Raw genomic sequence first — 14,914 nt, 5'->3', positions numbered from 1 at the left:
TTCTACAATTCCCTGAAACCTACCACAACATTGAGGGCAGAGGTTTGTCTTAGCCTAAGTTTAAAAGACTCAGCAGTTTCCCTGTGCACCTAGTTTCAAATTGTAATGTAACTATAATAAACAGTTGATTTATCACCCATATAGCAAATACACTTTGGGTTTAAAATCATTAGCACCAAAAGCAGCTGATACTGTGTGCTGCAGAGTAACTAAATCAGCTACAATGTTCCTACACTCATCCCAGACACTAATAGGGAAGTCAGAGGAACTGGATAAATTGTGACTTTCCTAATTTATAAAACAGGGCAATTATCTACTTCATAGTGTTTTTGGTAAGTTAAATTAAATCATGTATGAGAAAGAGTTTATAACACAATATAAAATAAACCTTAATGGAGCTAAATCTTCAACACATAATGCTTGAGTCCTGAGTTGCCCATTGTTAACATTTGGTACATACACATCACACAGTCCTATTTAATCTGACAAGATGCTATGAAAATTATTTTAAAACTTTTTTTTATTACCTACTATGTATTTGGCACCATTCCAGGTGCTAGGGCTACAGACTAGAGGGAGGGAAAAAGAAACCTACCCTCAATGAATCATAAGCTATGTAATAAACAAGTTCATTATTAGAAGCCCTTCAGCTAATATAGCTCACTGGTTCTAACACTACACTTCAATGGGTGTTTAAAAGTTTCACTGTTTAGGTTCAGTTCTTCAGACCTATCATACATGCATTATTCTCATTAACACAAGGTTGTTTGAATAAGTTTACACCGCAAATCTTTTTAGTAAGTTGAGTAACTATCTCTATTTACTGATCAACTAACGTGTCCTGCATATTATACAGCTCACATTACATAAATTCTCTCACTTAACCTCAAACAACTTTTTAAGGTATTTATTACCCACATTTTAAAATGAAGAAACTTGTCAGGGTCAAACAGCAATAGTAACTAACGGGGTTAACCCAGGCACCAAGGCCTATGCTTTTTCTTCTCTATCTTCTTTAGCAGTAAACACCTTCAAGTAAAAGTTTAGAGTATGCAAGGAAACTGACAGTATAGGAGGAAATCACCTGTGAAATAAAAAACAGTACTAAAGAAATTCACTATGTTTTTTGGACACTGAAAACATTACTGGTGATCTGAATCAAGTCAAGTCAGATCCACTCCCTGAGGTTAAGTGTGATGCTCTAAGCTGCCCCAGGTTTCCAGTTCTACCTGCTCTTAACCATGCTACTTTCCCTTTTTTAGATTTTATCCAAATATGTGGACAGTGAAGAAAAGGAACAGAAATGACAAGAGTTATATATTATGAATAGTCAGAAGTTGAGATGCTATAGGAAAATGTTTTCTTGAAAAAAGTAACAATGTATATTTTTTACATTTTAGAGAGTAGAGGTTTTCTAAAAGAGGTATCTTTCAGTTCTAGAAATTCCTGGAACCCAAGGAATCATATGCTTTCACCTCTTTTTACACAGCTGAAAAGAACTGCATCAAAGGTGAAGGAGCTGTCTAGTATGAGGAACAGGTACAATAAAATTGTACAGCCTAGGTCTCAAATGCTCAGTTATGCAGGAGCCTCAAAGTTGCCCAAGAATATGCAAAACTGCTAGTGCAAAACAAGAAACTGCCTTTGACATAGCCCAGGTTAGACAAAATGAGCAAATTATGAGGGATATCAAGTGAGTCAAAGAGCTGGGGGGTTAAAAACAAAGGCAAAGCAAATCTCATTGCCATTTGTAAAGAAAGGAAGTAAGGTGTAAAACATCAGGTGCAAGCCAATTCGTACACCTTACCTGATCCCACACAATGTTAACATTAACTGTGAGCCTCAGCTCATGACCAAGAGATAAGAGATCTTGGGGTCCTTCAGTAACCCAAATACCTTGAAGAGAAACTATGACTCTAATTTATTATAAATTCCATTCTTAAAACTTCTTTTTTAGTTAAGGATGCACTCACTTTTCTGAACAAAAATTAAAGTTACAAAGGAATCAGACTAAGCTTAAGGGTATCACTACAAAGCTATGCCAAAATCTCATGTAAGTACACAAAATCATGAGAAAAAAAGAAGCCTGCTGTTCTCTTAATACTTTCGAAAAAGAAATGGAAGGAATACCTACAGCTACAAGCAAACATATAATAAAACTAGTCTTTGGCAACTTCAATCTTTTTCTCATCTCTTTAAACTCAAATAATTTTTAAGAATACCTATACTTGTAAGTATACTTAGAAATGGTTGGTTTTACACTAGAGGGTGAAGTAGAACACAGCTTACCAGAATTAACAGAATTATCTTGATACTTCAGAAATCATTTTATAGTTCTACAGTTAATGGTGAACTGTAAAGCTGTTAAAGAAATTAAGTCATTTAAGGTTGGTTCTTCAAAAGTGTTATACTTTACCTAAAAATAAAAGTACAGGCATAAACCCAATTAAAGATTAGCTGCGTTTTAATCTTAAAAAATGATTTATGAGTCTAGTTTAAATCTGTTGGGTATGGTATAGTTGATTTTAGCTACTCAAAACTTTTTTTTTAAAGGAGTCTATCACTTTTACTTTAAGAGGTCCTATGAGTCATGTGTGCCAAAACCCCAAGTTCAACTTCACTGGTACGAAGCATGTTTTTTCTACATAAAGATCAACTTGAAAAAAATTAAGAAACTGACCAATATTTCTTACTGTACCGGTATTTCAGGTAGGGGAGTAAGCAATGTGTTGAACATTTAGTGATGGAAAAAATAAAGCAACAGGCAGTCCCCACATAGGCCACACTGCCTCTAAACTGTCATGATAGAGAAAAGCCAGTTGGTCAAAGATCTGACACAGAAGAAATATCATATGGCAAGTTTCTAGAGACAGGACCAAGAGGCAGAAACAAGTTAACTTGACAGGATTAAAAACATCAGAAGTAGCTGCCAACTCCATATTACTTCTCAAAGGTAAATGGATTTCTCACTCTACTTTTATTAAGGCCAACGGTGCTATAGAGAGTTCTTTGCTAACTTCAGAAGACAGTTTTAAAGTATGATCCCCACATATATCATATTCAAAATGTTCACATGTTCTCAAACTCCTAGAAAAAAATTTACTAAAGATTATTGATTTTAAAAAATAACCTCCCAATTTATCTCTCTTACATAAATCTTATAAGGATATATGTTATTAGAAATCAAAGAGCAATGTGCAAATGAGTATTTTTTTTTAAAAAGTGAATAAATTTGAAACAATACTGTTTTAGATCACAGTTAATCCTGAAATCAAATCTTTAAGCCGAACTACAGGAATAGGTTGATTGATACCGATAACAATGCAATACTAAAAATAGTAAAACAGAATACCAAAATAGTACAAAATTAAATTAAAGCAGGGTTAAGACCAAGATGATAAGCACAGGTTTTTGAATTAACAATTTATATTTTGAATGTATATGTTTTCACAAAATACAGTGATTATGTAGAAACAAAGATGTTTAAAATACAATGAGAGGCATAAAACGAAGAGTTATTTCTTAAATCCATGAAACATAGTTAACATAGCATTCAAGAGAGTTCTTAAATGAACAAAACAAAAAATATATACATATATATCTATGTAGTGTGTACCTCCATCCTTCTTTTCCAATTCGTCCCTAATTAGAGGGGAAGTAAGTATCACCTTCAAAGTTAACGTGGGCGCTTTTGTATTCCGAATTATAATAGAGGCCTCCTCTATACACTGTTCCACTTGATATTTCTCTTCTGTGAGTTTCTGAAAGTCACCAAGATTTCAAAAACACCGAATTAGGTGAAATCTAAAAAAAATGAATGTCTGCCCCTTAGTTTTCAAATGTTATTAACTATTAGTATTATTGTGCTGAAAGAATAAAGTCTTTAATTCTTTAGCTTAGGGATAACAATTCTCTCTCCCCTCAACTTACCAGCAGATCGTCTTTCTCCATCCCTCCCTCAAAAAGCAACCACAATGCCAAACATGTATAATTATGAAATGATATTAAAACCATTTCCTAATATTTTAAATATAATAGCAGCAGCATTAATTAAATGATAAAGCATCAATTATTGTTCTTGAAATTATTACAGAGAACTACTGTAGAATAATAAATCACTGCAGATGCTTTTCTTAAACCAGTACCTTTTTGAAAGAACAGTCTAAATACAAGCTAGGGCATTAAGAGTATGTAGATTTTTCTATAAGATTATATAGCTATTTAAAGAGAATCAAATAAGCACGAATGAAAAAATATTTCTACAGTCACTCACCAGCAAAAAATTAGTAAAACAAATAATATGCCTCCCTTTCTCTGACAACAGGCCTCAGAGATCATCCTAGTGAGAGTTATCATGTGGGATAAATTATGTGAAATTCACTGAAAAACACACAGTACTTCTTTGAACATACAATTATACATATATATTTTGAGACCCTTCCACAAAATGACCATCCTCTATTAAGAGAATCATATATTAAGTTACATTTAATATAGCATTATACATTAAGCACATAATTTGATCTTTGTTGATGGTGAAATTTAGTATCTACTACTTCATAGAAACAGTTGAATGGCAACACTAAGATATCTTGAATTGTGTGCATTAAAATATTTACCACTAAATATTCCAAAGAAGGTAGAAAAAAGAAAATACATCATTCTAAGTTTGAACAGAGGAAACCAAGGAAGGGAAAGGTCAGGCAGACCTTGTGAAAAAATAAACTAGAATATAGAGAAAAAAACAGAAAACTGTTCACATTTATTTCATTACTATAAGAACATGACAGATGTTCATCAGAAAATGAGTTGAACCTAGTATTTTTTCATTTATATTACCATAAGATGCATCAAGGTGACAGACATACGGTATGAGGTTTAGGCTAGGTTAATTGTAAGTGGTTTCTGGTTTTGGTCATCCCTTGTTCAAGGAAGTCTTCAAATCAAGAAAAGTGTATGTATGGAGGAAAAAGGTATGGTACAATTCCAATTACTTAAGGTACTTAGTTGAAAGTTGCTATAGGAAAGTAAGATGTAAGTAAGATGAAAGTAAGATGAAAGTAAGAAAGTAAGATGATATGGCAGCAAAGATTGGTTTTCCACATAAACACCAAAAAAGGGGGGCAAACAAGGAGTAAACACAGAAATTATACCCAAAATAATTTCCTGAAATATTATTAGTAATAACAATGTGTGTGTTTATGTGCATGATAGTGGTCTATGTGTGTATACAATTAAATCTGAGATAGCTGACAATTACATGCCCATTTGAGTACCTTTATCCCAAGTAACCATAAATGTGGACCTAAACACCATACAAAGCAGCTGGTTTCATTGCTGAATAACTCCACTGGCTCCATTAAACTGAAATACCTTTGTTATGACTCCCACCAGTGGTCTTAAGAGCTCAGCTCTCTCTTACCTTCATCCAACAAGCCCTTCAAAGACCTGAAGACATTTAGGTCTTTTTTAGTCCTAGGCTCTTCATATTTGAAGTGGTTTATATGGCCTGACCTCTCTCCTGAGTTGTTCTCTTGCATACTTGCTAGTTTGACAACATTTTAAAATTATGGTGCCCAGAAATAATGATCCTCACTCAGGAGAGAAATAATGCAACGTTCACATGGCTGTTCTCTGCACAGAGAGAGCTTTATTAACGCAGACTGAAGCTTGATCTAATCTCCTGTTATCTTTAATAATGGAGAAATGTGATCAAGTTTCAGAACAAGAACTTCAATTATTACAGCACTGGCTCCCAACTGTTTTCCACCCTGACACACCCGCGGAACACAACCATTCTCATAAGAACAGGACTCACCAAAGAGAGCAAACAGAAAGAGGAGACGGTAGAAAATGCCTCCAATATACGCGAACCTCTATTACTTTATTATAGTTAAGATAAATAATATTCACTACAACAAAAGCAAAAAGTATAATTAGTCAGAAACCCATTACTGAGCCACTCATTTCTTAAAGTTGTATTGGATTCCATGCTGCTTACCACTCTCCCTCTCCAAATAAACACAAAAGGAATTTTTTTTAATTTTTAAGAAATAAATTTTACCCTATAAAAGAACAGAAAACATTTCTAGAAAATCCTATCTTAAGAGCTAAGGCAGAATGATAAAATAGTGCTCCAAACAATATAGGGGAACATGTGAACAAGTAACACAAATTTGAATGTCAAAAATAATAGATTAAAAAATAAGGACAATAGTTTTGAAGATCAACTGGTGAACAGGACAGAAAATAATTCACCACCAAAGCTAGTGAAAACAAATTTTGAATTCAGATTACTTGGAGGACAAAAACTTTTTAGAAGAAATACAAATAAAAGAAACCAACATAAGAAAAGAGAGCATTCAACAACTCAAAGTTTGGATCCTATAGGCTGATATCTACTTATGTAATACGGATATAAGGACATGAAATTAACAATAAGATATAATCTAATTATACCAGAGATAACACATTTGAAAGATCATCTGTTTCCCAATCAATGATGCAACTGGACCTTAGAGTAAGCTGACAGAGCAGGTCCTAGAAAGATTAGAGCTCCAGGCTAACCGGTTGCCTTCAGTCCTGAGGAGCTTGATAGGAGCATCCTTTATGAAGCACATCAACCTTAAAATTTTCTAAATGCATCCCAATATAAAAAACGTTTGTGAACAGAAATCAGAAATATTTCTTCCATTAATAGAACGAATGGGTGACTGTTAAATTTCTGAGCCTTTAGTTTTAAGTTATGACCTATGAAATTTTCCAGTTGTCTAGGCTCTCTGATCTTTTAATTCTTTCCTGCATTATAATGATGAGTGACCTAGTCTAGAAAACACAGACTCCTAGCAAGATACAACTGAAAAATTCATGACTGTATCTTAATAACAATCTTAATTTGGTAAATATATCTAATCACCAAAGTTTGCTTTAAATGTGATGACGAGTCATTGACCCAGAGTAGTGGTACTCCTTTTGTCTGTACCTATCCTTTACTAATGACAATCCCTTGTTATTAATTCATCAAGGTCACTATCTACTTTCACCTTTTTACAAGTTTTCCTACAGGTGCAATTAAACTGTACTCACCTGAATCTGAATAGGAAGATTATCTTTGACTGTATTTAACAGGGTCTCTGTGGGTTTGTCCTTGCACATTAAAACCAGCTCCAAGTCCATATCATCTTTAATCAGCAAGCCTTTTGCAACCAGGCCAATCCTCATAACACCACACAATGTCCGACCACCTTGATCCCTAAAAATAAAAATCTGAATGATTACTTTTACAACCTGTTTCCCAAACTATAACTTCATTACTTGGCTTTCTGGATACACACAGAACTGATAAAGGAGTGCGTAATTACAGACATCTGAAATTCCTCAAAAGTAGGACTCAGATTTAAGGGCTCATAAAATATCTTTCCCAAGTAATCAATAGGGAGTGTATTTCAGACTATAGGTCTTTCAATTCTTTATTACATCTGTATTGCTTAGAAAATCCAAAAGTACTGTATCCCCTTAAACATCTTTTCAAACATTTTTAGAACCTCTATTATTTTGCCAGTAATTAAGAATCTTTGATAACGTATACTGAGAAAGAGAATCAAGGTAGAAATCTAAAAGACCTGAACTCCACAACTAGTGGTACCTCTTGCTCAGTATGCATAAAAGTAAAAAAAAAGCCGTCAGCTAGATGAGCTAAGGTTCTATATAGATATGTAATTTTCAGATTCTAGGAATCTCCCAAAGGTTGTGGGGAAAGCAGAATAATGTGATAAAAATGAAGAACTGAGGAAAGAACAGACCAAGATGCATTCTAAATTGAATAACTAAAAGGTACATATACACCATGGAGTATTACCCAGCATTCAAAAAAGATAAACACATGCAATTTGCAGCAACATGGATGGCACTGGAAGGGATCATGCTCAGCAAAATAAGCCAGAAACAAAAAGAAAAATACCAGATGATCTCACTCATAGCAGGAATCTAGAAAACTTAAATAAGGGACCAGGAAAAAGAATAACTATAAGAAAGTAAAAATCAAAATCAACAAACAACTATGAACCAGAGACACTCTATGGGGGGTGGGGAGCGGGGAGGGGAGGGATTGGGGTCAAAATAAGGGGGTTGCAGTTGTATGGGGAATATAAAAATAAAATTTATAATAAAAAAAAATAAATTTTAAAAAAGAAAAGAAAAGAAAAAAAGAACACTCAAAGGACATCGTCGTGAATGGTGTCTAAGAAAAATGTTAGCGAGCCTCCCTGGTGGGACAAGGGGTTAAGACGCAGCTTATGAAGCTATCCGCAGCCACTGTAGCTCCGCGGCCAGGGAGCAACCCACATGGCACAGCAGACCTCTCCTGACTTGCCCGCTGCTCCCCTCAGCAGTGTATTTCAGTCAATCCGCCTGTTCTGTTCCCCACTCTGTGTGAATCCTCTCACCCTCCCACACCTCTAGCCTGTACCCCAGTTCTTGTATGCATAAATAAATAACATTTTTTAAAAACTTAAAAAAAAAAAAGAAAAATGTTAGCAACTTATCCTTGATCTTAATACTGAGATTTTTTATCAGTTCATCTTCTTTAATCACAAGTGAAAATGTAACTAACTCAGCTTAGCAGTCATTCAACAAGTAAGCAAATGTTTGAGTACGGAAAACATGTTACATGAGAGTCATTCTCTCCTGCTCCTGAGATGTACACTGTAGTTAAACACAAATGCCGTGACCTGTTTAAGAGGGGGAAGTACGTAAAATGTGAGAACTGCAAGCCATTAATTCTCATTTAAACCTCACAACAAGCCTTTGAAAGACAAGAACGTGAACCTCAGAAAAGCTAGTTATTTGTTCAAGTTCATAATGAGAGTAAAATAGTAAAACCTGGATTCAAATTCAAGTTGGCTTGACCATAGCATTCAGATTCTTACATTATTAGAATTGCTTCCCAAGCTCAAAAGAGGGAGGGAGGTCAAGCAAGACAACCTGAAAGCTTGATTTCAGTAGTCTTGATGTGGTTATACAGAGATGAGGTCATTCCAGCTAGAGGCAAAGAATCAACACAGTTAGGCAAAAGTCAGTGGAGTTGAGACTAAACTAGAGAAAGGAGAAGGTGAGAAAGAAATTGTGACAACAGAAACAAGACAAATGTTTAAATAATCCAGCCACTTGTCCAGCTAGGTAGCACACTTAACAGATTTAACAAACATTATCTCAATGGAAAACTATAAAGGTGGTGCAGTATAGAAATAAATGAAAAGCATTTTAGGGCCTCCCCGGTGGCGCAGCGGTTGAGCGCTGGGTTGCGAGGCTGCCCGCAGTATCTACAGCGCTGGTTCGATCCCCGGCTGCACCCTGGCCACCAGAGGAGGGTCCCACATGGCGCGCAGACCTCTCCTGCAGCCCACTGCTCCCCTCAGCAGTGTACTTCGGTCCTTCTGCCTGCTCTGCTTCCTGCTCTGACTCTGGTGAATTCTCTCACCCTCCCGCGCTTCTGACTGTACCTAGTACTTGTATGAATGTATGTATGTATAAATCAATCAATCAATAAACCTTTAAAAAAAAAAAAAAAGCATTTTAAAGTGACCCACATATAAGGAATTATCTAATATTAAGAAAAGAACTGGTCATCTTTGATTCTTCTTTATTCCTGTGCTCTCATCTTCTTTATTCTTCCAAATCATAGTTTATAAATACTGCCTCCATTATCACCCTCCAACCACTGCATTCAAACTAGGTTCTTCTCCAGTTCTAATCACCTATCACCTAAACTACTTCAGTAACCTCTTCCTGACTAGCCTTAAATGACACCTCTGCCATCTCCAATCTATTGTATTGTGTACCGTATACTGTGTTCAGCATAGAACAACCAGACTAACATTACAGAAGCTCTGCATGGCTGTCACTCTACCTATATGCTAGTGAACATGAAGACACTAGCATATTGGGGCAGCAATTCAGAAAGAAGCATGATTTCCTGGCTCAAATACTGGCTCTGCCACATACTATGTGACACTGGATAAATTACAAATTAATGGATCCTTTTGAGCCTACTTTCTCTTTTGTAAGAAAGGATAACAGAGAGATGCTGAGAACATCTTTTAATTTGATGAAAATAATGACCTTAGTCCAACCCCTGGCTTATATAAATAACTCAATAAGCAATAACTATTATTTCTTAAATAATCCCTATACTTCTCACTTTATTGATTTATTTTCTCTCCCACACTTTCACTGCCTGCCAAAACCCTCAACATTGCAAATGTTACCTACTTAATAAGCTCTTCTCTGATCCCCAGAATCAGTGAATAATCTCTCTGTACTGCCACATTTTAGTCAGAGAATATTGAAGCATAGATAGTAAGATAACTGGATCCAGAGATTTGAATATGAATCCTGGCTCCACCATCTATACCCATTCAGTGACCTTAAGTTAAAATTTGTTAAGGATTCTGAGTCACTTTTTTCATAAGCAAATCTGAAGCAGTGGAAATTTTGAAAATCAAATGGAGGTGGCAGAGGGTGATAATGATAAAGACTATATAGGTTAGTTTTAAGATAATATGAAAAATAATCTGGTACTATAATTGGCCTTCAATAAATGGTAGCTATTATTAATTAGTCTTTACTAGCTAGATTATGTTCTTTATCATGATTATGATATACTTGATCTTACACAGAAGACAGCATGACTAAACAGAGAAACTAAGTCTTAATTCAGTACTAAGTCTGAATGAAGAATATGAATACGGTAGGAATGGCTAGAGCAATTGGTCCAAATTTTGGGCATTGCTTAAATTAAGAATAGAGTCCTAACAACCTTAACAGTACAAATAGTAGGATCTTAAACAAGTTCTTTGACTTTGAGTTGTGAAAAGGTAAATTAAGACAACACGCTTGTAAAAGCTGCATAACAGTGCCTGGCAACACAAGGTACTTAACAAAGAGAAGCCAGCCCTCACCCAACTTCATGCTCTCTGAAGAAATTAGCATATATTAGGAGCACTATCATGTTTATTACTGGAACACAGTTCTGTTCTTGGAAGATGAGTTTGCATCCAGTTTATACAAAATAAGGATACAAATATTCTGCACTCCTTGAGTCCCACCAGTGTTAAGAAGCACAGATAGGCGCTCAATCTTTCCATAATATGGAAAGATTTTACAGAAATGATCAAAGCTTCCACATATAGAGCTATATTTAAAAATCTACATGAAAGCACGGAGCACATCATTTTTTAAAACCTTTAACATACAGTGACTTGATCCAGTTAAGCAAAAGTCTACTGGAGCGCTTTGCAAAGGTCTATTCTGCCTTGGGAAGAAACAACAGAAGATGGATTTAAAAGGCCTGAACTCCACTGAAAATGAAACCACTTAAAACTGGCAAAAAATTTCACATTTTATGTTACATATATTTTACCACAATAAAAAAAGTTTTAAAATTTCAAAGTGGTGCCTCCCCGGTGGCGCAGCGGTTGAGAGCTGGGCTGCAGAGGCTGCCCGCAGCCTCTGCAGCGCCGGTTCGATTCCCAGGCTGCTCCCCGGCCACCGGAGGAGGGTCCCACATGGTGCGCAGACCTCTCCCACTGCCCGCTGCTCCCCTCAGCAGTGTACTTCGGTCCTTCTGCCTGCTCTGCTCCCCGCTCTGGCTCTGGTGAATTCTCTCACCCTCCCGCACTTCTGACTATACCCAGTGCTTGTATAAATAATTTAATTAAATTAAAATAAAAATAAATCTTTAAAAAAAAATTTCAAAGTGAATTTTAAAAATGAAATGCATGACTATTTAATATGCACAGGAACTGGGATATATAGAGTTAGATTACTGGATACTACTACATAATTAACACAACCCCCAAATTTGACAGAATACTTTTTAAAGCCATTATATACAAGAAAAAATTCAATTACTGCCAAGAACCTTCAAGCTGACAAGGTTATGACTTGACACAATCTATATACCTATAAATAGTTAGCAAAGTCAAGGTATTATGTTATTAATTGGAAACTGATGCTATTTCATCTGAAGATGAAAGGATCACATTATCTTTCATGTGAAGGAAATCAATTTATCAATACCTTTCCACTAATCTTTATTTATCATATTTATTTTAAACTGAAAGCGGTAAGGTATTCTGTAACCTCTAGCCTCAACTTATAAGTTGGAGCTAATGTAATGCTTTTAAGTCAATTAAAACAGAACAGTCAAAAGAGCTTTCTCTTTCAAAGGAAGTCATACTCTCAATCATAATGACATGGCTCTAAACAATAACTCTAGGCCTAACAGGATATAAGAAGTTTCAAAGTATGACTCCATGCTACAATTGTTGAAAGACCCCCATTAGGACTTCACTTTGCACAACTATCCAATGAGACTCTATGTAAGACACCGTGCTGAATCCCAGGACTCAATAAAGTAAATAAAGTAAAAAATACACATTTTCCTATACTCTTTTTTTCTATACTATGATTTTTAAATACCAGACAAAAATGGCATTTTATGATTTCTCAGAGCTAAAAACACTACTGTTTATTTCAGAATTTACAAGGCAGAACCAACACATGAAAAAAATGACATAGCACAACCTCCAAAGGAGAAGATTGTAAAGGTTTTGGTAAACACTCTCTCTCAAAAGGCATTCTGAACAGGTCCATTTTCTTTTTCTGGCTCAGTCATTTTTCTTTAAGTTTTAACTCAGAAAAATTTCATATTTACTTCCTTTGTTTACAATCATATAAAGGAGAAAACCCATGTACCACTTATAATCCAGTGGGAAGACACCCTGGGCTTTTCTGGGCATTACAGCAAAACACCTGAAAGGTCAGGCCACACTCACTTGGAATAGGTATCTACGGCCTCTTCCTTCTTCACTTCTGTCTCACCCTCTGTTTTTGTGCCTTTATTTGTTTCATCCAACCAGTCTGAGACATGTTTAAGTGCACATTCAACAGTAGACACCATATTCTGAACAGCTTCAAGCTCCTCTGGAGATGGATAGATTGTTGAATGTTTCACCATAACATGGCGATCATCATTGGCAAAAGATCGAATAGATCTCTGTGAGGAGAGAGAAAACAATTACTTCAACAAAGGAAATGTTACAGAAAAGGATGGCATCAAACATTAATTGGCTCATAACATTAATTGCCAAACACGAAATACTTGAGCACAATAAAAAACTGATTACGAATGAGATGTAAAACCCCATGACGGAAAATTTTAGAGATTTTTCATTTATGTTGTGGCAAAGGTCACCCAGGTCACACTCATTATGTATACACCACCTTTTATCTGAACCTCTATGTTTTAAATACCACTTCAAGAAAGACCATTCATATTACACAACATCTGCAAGAAACAGATACTTCCTAGCTTACAGAGAGTGTCTAGAAATGCATGACAGTGACTCATAATACTTTGCCCCCCCCTTTCTAAATTGCTGGATACTTTTGCACCTTGAAATGTTGAGATTTCATACTACAGTAATAATAAAAAATACAAAGTTACATGTCAACACTACCATAAAACTATGGATAATTAAAGTATTTTTCACTATTTGTTCAAATTTTTGGTTCAAGGCTATATTTTTAAAATAAATTAGTAGAAAACATTCCAATTCCAGAACGGAAAAATACATATTGTAAAAGAACTGACTTCCCAAGCTTATTTGCAAATGCATTCTAGCGCAATCAAAATTCCCTCAAGATGGTTTACTTAAAACTTACCCAAACATTCAAAAGACTAAAACTAGACCTTAAGCCACACATAAAAAGTGGACTAAGTCATACAAAAATGGACTAAAGATTTGAATACTGGACATGAAACCATAAAATACACAGAAGAAAATATAGATGAGGCAAGTTTTTCAACATCAGTCTTATTTTTTAATTTATTTAAATTTTATTTTTATATTCCCCATACAATTACAACCCCCTTATTTTGACCCCAACTCCTCCTTTCCCCGCCCCCTACCTCCCATAGAGTGTCTCTGGTTCATAGTTGTTTGTTGATTTTGATATTTTCTTTTTTATAGTTACTCTTTTTCCTGGTCCCATATTTAAGTTTTCTAGATTCCTGCTATGAGTGAGACCATGTGGTATTTTTCTTTTTCTTTCTGGCTTATTTCGCTGAGCATGATCCCTTCCAGCGCCATCCATGTTGCTGCAAATTGCATGTGTTTATCTTTTTTGAATGTTGAGTAACATTCCATGGTGTATATGTACCACATCTTCTTGATCTAGTCATCTATTTTTGGGCATTTGGGTTGTTTCCAAAGCTTAGCTATTGTAAATAGTGCTGCTATAAACATAGGGGTGCAGGTGTTCTTTGGAATTGATGTTTCTGTGTCCTTTGGGTAAATACCTAGGAGTGGAATTGCTGGATCCTATGGAAGCTCTATGTTTAGTAGGTCCAGAAATCTCCACACAGCTCTCCATAGTGGTTGGACCAGTTTGCACTCCCACCAACAGTGCAGGAGAGTTCCTTTTTCTCCACAACCTCGCCAACATTTGTTGTTGCTAGTTTTTTTTATATGTGCCATTCTCAATGGTATAAGATGGTATCTCATTTAGTTTTGATTTGCATTTCCCTGATTACAGTGATGTTGAACATTTTTTCATTATGCCTGTTGGCCATTTGCATTTCCTCTTCAGAGAAGTTTCTTTTTAGTTCTTCTGCCCATTTTTTGACTGGATTATTTTCTTTGTTTTTGTTGAGTCTCATCAGCTCTTTGTAGATTTTTTTGATAAGTCCTTTCTCATTAGTGTTGTGTGCAAAAATGTTCTCCCATTCGGTGGGGTTTCTGTTTGTTTTTGTTAATGTCTCTTTTGCTGTGCAGAAGCTCTTTAATTTGATGTAGTCCCAGTTGTTTATCTTTACCTTCACTATCACTGCTTTGGGTGATGTGTCTGTAAA

General features: G+C 35.4%; 1 protein-coding gene across 6 annotated transcripts in view; it reads right to left on the bottom strand.

The window, feature by feature from the left end:
* STRBP (spermatid perinuclear RNA binding protein) overlaps window positions 1-14,914 on the bottom strand; it is a 133,096-nt gene that overhangs the window by 45,465 nt on the left and 72,717 nt on the right. For all 6 annotated transcript variants that reach the window (XM_054689769.1, XM_054689768.1, XM_037494404.2 and 3 more), the window contains 3 exons: window positions 12,837-13,057; window positions 7,087-7,252; window positions 3,617-3,761 (listed from right to left, as the gene is read on the bottom strand). In XM_054689769.1, the coding sequence (XP_054545744.1) occupies window positions 3,617-3,761; window positions 7,087-7,252; window positions 12,837-13,057 (532 nt within the window). The remainder of the gene's footprint in view (window positions 1-3,616; window positions 3,762-7,086; window positions 7,253-12,836; window positions 13,058-14,914) is intronic.

This window comes from Talpa occidentalis, unplaced genomic scaffold (genome assembly GCF_014898055.3).
Source record: "Talpa occidentalis isolate TD23 unplaced genomic scaffold, MPIMG_talOcc4v2.1 talOcc4.7, whole genome shotgun sequence".
Taxonomy (NCBI): Eukaryota; Metazoa; Chordata; class Mammalia; order Eulipotyphla; family Talpidae; genus Talpa; species Talpa occidentalis.
The sequence above is the reverse complement of the archived record's forward strand: the minus strand, read 5'-3'. Positions and strand labels throughout refer to the sequence as shown.